Source organism: Arachis ipaensis, chromosome B01 (assembly GCF_000816755.2).
Source record: "Arachis ipaensis cultivar K30076 chromosome B01, Araip1.1, whole genome shotgun sequence".
Classification (NCBI taxonomy): Eukaryota; Viridiplantae; Streptophyta; class Magnoliopsida; order Fabales; family Fabaceae; genus Arachis; species Arachis ipaensis.
In genome coordinates this window covers 40,892,053-40,896,800 of record NC_029785.2, presented here as the reverse complement: position 1 = coordinate 40,896,800, position 4,748 = coordinate 40,892,053, and the positions used below count along the sequence as shown (strand labels likewise).

General features: G+C 38.2%; 1 protein-coding gene across 1 annotated transcript; it reads right to left on the bottom strand.

Annotated features, from left to right (window-relative positions):
* LOC107629505 (putative glycerol-3-phosphate transporter 4) lies at window positions 517-3,693 on the bottom strand. Its single transcript, XM_016332318.2, has 3 exons — window positions 2,489-3,693; window positions 1,461-2,000; window positions 517-894 (listed from the first exon to the last, which is right to left on the bottom strand). The coding sequence occupies exons 1-3, from the start codon at window positions 3,435-3,437 to the stop codon at window positions 866-868; spliced, it is 1,518 nt and encodes a 505-aa protein (XP_016187804.1). The 5' UTR covers window positions 3,438-3,693; the 3' UTR covers window positions 517-865.

Genomic DNA, 4,748 nt, shown 5'->3' with positions numbered 1-4,748 from the left:
GAGAACTTGCGGGTTGAGGCAGATGCCGGATCACTTGCCTGGAGCAATGGGGGGTGGTACCTGCAAAGACACTCCGACGCTCAAGTCAGAATGGATCTAAGAGGTAGAAAGTGTGAGGAATGAATGAATACCTGGAGGAACCTGGGTCCTCTATTTATAGGTGATGGTGAATATCTTATCTTATCTTATTTGGCTAAGATAAGGGAGACGTTTGAATTATCTTATCTTATCTTATCTTATTCGGCTAAGATAAGGGAGACGTTTGAATTCGAAAGTTGGTTAGGAGCTCTAGTGGGCTGGTTCCGAGCCTTCTGGAAGGACGAAGCGGGTCGGACCCTGGTAACCGGGTTCGGGGACCGTTTTGGGTGTAGGATCCGTGGGCCGGATCCGTAACAGCATGCCAATTTAATAGTTTACTCCCGATATGATTATCTTAAAGTTGAAGTTAATTTTATCCCATACTCTAGCCAAACGAGAGAAAACTACCAAAATTATTATAAAGAATATTCATAATATGAAACTTTAGAAACATAATATAATCAAGTATTCCCATAGGAAAGTCAATTTAAGATGAATGGGAATCAAGTTTCATTCTTGAATAGTGTGAGCCATGATTCCATGTGGAATCCCTCCATAGAACAAAATGAAGAGCTGCAGAATCATGGATTTGGTCTTCTACTTGCTGGTTAACTTAGCTTATCACTAGGGAATATACATCATCAGAGAAACATAGATATAAAATGGCTACTAAAATCTATCGAAAACAAAAACCTTGCAACTTTCTCTCATATTACAGATACAGCTTCAAGTGTTGGAGAAGTATATTTGAATATTCATGAGGCACTCAACAGTGTCACCGTTACCGTCACCTTTGCTCCTGTAGAAGTGGTTGAGCTGCAAAAGAAGAACCACAGGGTTCAGGTGGATACATTCTAAGTTCAAAATTCAAGCAGAATTTGGCTTAATCATCAATAGCAACAAACAAGAGGTTGCAACTCCTTTAATATTTTGGTAAGAGGAGATGAAGGAACAAAAACAGAAGCAATGATACATGCATACAGGATTTAACTCCTCCTGTCCAACATTTACTTAAATTTCACTTCCCATGTTTTGTTGTATATATAGTATATACCAATGCTTGTCACTGTGAGTGGAATTTTAAATTATGATGATTGTTAAGAATATAAGGAGGCTAAGTCAACACTCTTAAAATATAAACCCATGGTAATATGACTTTCTAACTACATTTGTTTTAATACATTTAAAAATTTTAAGATACCCCAAAAAAAAAGTACCAAAGTTTCCAGACATTCATACACTGAGAATTATGTAAAAATAACTAAGGACTAGGGATGCGATGTATGTGATAAGGTAAGAAATAGTACTTGGGAAATGCTTCCACCGAATGCACTTTTGAGATAACCAAAAGGTGATATTTAAAATATTTAAACTAATATTACCTCCAGAATTTTGCTGTTCCCTGTATAAATTTTGGCCAGACTTCTCTGCAATTTCAGCTATGACCAAACGTGTAAGAAGAATTCCAGCAATAAAAGCACCAATGGTTAGCATAAGGAAAACTTCATTCCATCCCCTTGTTGAAATGAAGCCAGTAAGAAGGGGACCAAGCGCTGCACCAACCGATCCTGTACCATCTATTATAGCAGTGACAGTAGCAAGAGCTCGAGAATCTCCTCTAAGAGAACTATGTGTCCCCAGGTCCGCAGAGACAGCAGTGGTGATAAGTGCATAAGGACCATTTACAAGTAAACCAGTTAACGCCATAAGGGCAATGTTGATTGTCATTGAAACACTTCCATAACATCGGTACAAAAGCATCGAAGGAATTGCTGCATACATAAAGCTTGCTGCAGTAATAGCACGGGCATCTAGTTTATCCGACAGGTAACCAGCAAGAATACCCCCAAAAATGCCTCCTAAATCGAACATGGTGGAAATGTTCCCGGCAGCTTTTACCGAGAGGTACTCCCCTCCAATTTCTGCAAGATAAAATGATGAAAATTTGGGCAGCTTATAAGAAAAACAAAAAAGAACATGTTTTACTTAGGGGTCAACTATGCAATCCAACTGTTATATTCTGATCTTTGTTGAGGAATTCCAGGACCACTACAAGTTCAATAAGGGGGTAGCAACTAGTTCAACACATCTAATGAATTAGTTCTTCCTAATCATACTTAGGCAACTTTAAAAACAAATGGATTAGTCGATTAGGTCCCAGATATTCACATCCTACTAGAAACTAACCCATGACCAAAGTTGCAACTTGAAATGTTGGGGAAAGCTCTTAATGTGTAGATGTGTATATATATTCTTCCCAATCCCTAAGCCTGACTCTCGTAGGTTTATGGAAGATAGATTTAAATATGTCTAACATAAGCCACAACATAAGGGAAATGGAGGAAACAAACAAATGTATATATGAATGAAAAGATAATAAGATGCAAGTATAATTAATGATTATAATCACCTGTTTGAGTCAAGTAAAATGGCAACCAATATAAGAAAGTATAGGCGACAAGCTTGGCAAAGAAAAGACAGAGCGCAAATGGAATGACACCGGGTATCATACAAGCCTCAGCAAGCCCAATGCTCCTCCTACACATGGAACCCTGCCTCTGAGCACATTTCCCCTCAGGAGCCTCTTCATCGTCTACAGGAACCAAAGATTCCGGCATAACATCCGATCCAACGCTGTGAATCGTCGCAAATCCAACGTCCTCCGGGTACGCAGCAAGAAACAAGTACACAACAATCCCTCCAAACACAATCAGAGCACCGGGGACCATGAAAGACCAGCCCCAACCATGGTCCAGAACACTGGCCGCAAGAAGTGAACCACTAATGTTCCCAACCGATGTGTGCGCGTTCCAAATCCCCATTATCAACCCCCTCTTCCTCTTCCCAAACCAGTTTCCAATAACTGCTACAACAGAAGGCCAACCTGTGGCTTGGAACAACCCTGCCACCATCTGCATCGATAAGTAGAACCAAAATTCATGAACGTTCCAGAAGAATCCCATTCCGAAAAGCGCAACGAAGATTCCACTTCCCATCATGCCGGTAGTGAGAAACAAACGAAGGTCTAGGGTATCGCCGAGGTGGCCGGCGACGTACATGCCAAGGGAGTAGCATGCGAGGAAGGCAACGTCAATCTCGCCGAGCCGAGACGGGCCTTCAGGGCCGTTGAATGGGCTCCAGCCTTGGGCCTCGGTGGCGTGCTTGTGTGGGTCCGGGCAGAGGACGCTCTTGACTATGCCCGTGGGCTTTCTTGTCGCATGGTAGCATGCGTAGGCCATGAAAGTTATTAACAGAACCATATAACGGTATGTTCGGAGGTTCCAATCTTTTCCTCTTAGGGCTCTTAATAGGAGAATTCCCGGGGGAGTTCCCCTCATTGCTTCTGAAGGCAGAGACATCTTTATTTTGACTTCTTCAGCATACGTTTTGTTGAATTGAACTGATGGTTACTCAATGAATTAATTGATTGTGGAGTTTAGGTATCAGCTTGAATGTAGAGAAATGGATGAATGAATAATGTGGAGGTGGAGAGTGAGGAGAAGAAAGAAAGAAAGAGAGGAGAAGAAGCGGGTGGGGGAGCGAAGAATTTGGCGGGAGAGAGAAAATAGAGGAGAGGATCAGAGAAGTGAGAGGAGGGAGGGGGCCACGTGGCCAGGGATTAAATATTCACTCTTTTTTTATTTAAGAAAACGGTTAAATCTAATTTAATCTAATATTAAACTATTAATAGAGAGTTGTCAAATAAAAAAAAATTCAATGTATCTTAAAGAAAAGAACTTGAGAGTTGGATTTATTATAGTGTTCTTTATACAGAATTTATTGTATTATTTGAGGTTTCTCATTTCATATTTTTTTTGCATCACTAAAATTATGTATGAAATAATATTAGTTTTAATGTCTTCTAACAACTCTCCCTTCAACTTCTCCTTTTAATGTTTATCTTTTTTTTTATTCATTCTTTGCTACATATATTTATTTTTCTTTCTTTCTTTCTGACAACTTTTCTTTTAATATCAAGTAAGAAGAATGAAAAATTTTAAATTTGATATTTTAAATCGAAAAAACAAGCATATTTATAACCCCTTCTTCTATTATTCATTATATTCTTCTGATTGTTTCATTCATTTTTTATTTTTTCAATCTGTCATCGTGATTACGGTGATGACGGTAGAGAGCATGTGACAGTTGCGATTGCTACAACTGTGATAGAATGGGTCACATGACTTGAAATTATAACCAAAGAGGAAGTGAATGTGGAGCCATGTATGGCAGTGATGGTAGACACAATTCTGTTATAATTATGGGAATTCTGAAAATTTTGCGATGGACTGCCCAACAAACTCTTTAAAAATAAGGTTTGATCACTTTCGATTTTTAAAAATTTTCAATTTCAAAATTTTCTGTTTGATGTTTTTCAAATTTTTGTTCAAATCTACTATATTTTGAATTTTTGCATTTTAAAAAATTTTTTTTCCTTCATCAAATTCTACATTTTTAGTGAGGTGTTCAATTATGAGACTCTAAGACAGTAAACCTCATCCATTTTGGGTAGTAAAAATTTAAAGTATCTTGATAAAGAGAACTTGAGAATTGGATATTTTATAGTATTTTCTATACAATCAATTCATTTGTAGTCTCTTCCATTCAATTATTTATTTTTTTTCAAGTAAACTTTGCTTCTTATTTTTCATGACTTCTGACCATTTCTT

What these genes read in the sequence shown, in the direction of transcription:
- LOC107629505 (XM_016332318.2), bottom strand. Translation starts at nt 3,437, where the DNA reads ATGTCTCTGCCTTCAGAAGCAATGAGGGGAACTCCCCCGGGAATTCTC. An exon ending in ATTTTACTTGACTCAAACAG is followed by an intron (nt 2,001 to 2,488) that starts GTGATTATAATC and finishes TTTATCTTGCAG; the next exon opens with AAATTGGAGGGGAGTACCTC. An exon ending in GGAACAGCAAAATTCTGGAG is followed by an intron (nt 895 to 1,460) that starts GTAATATTAGTT and finishes CTTCTTTTGCAG; the next exon opens with CTCAACCACTTCTACAGGAG.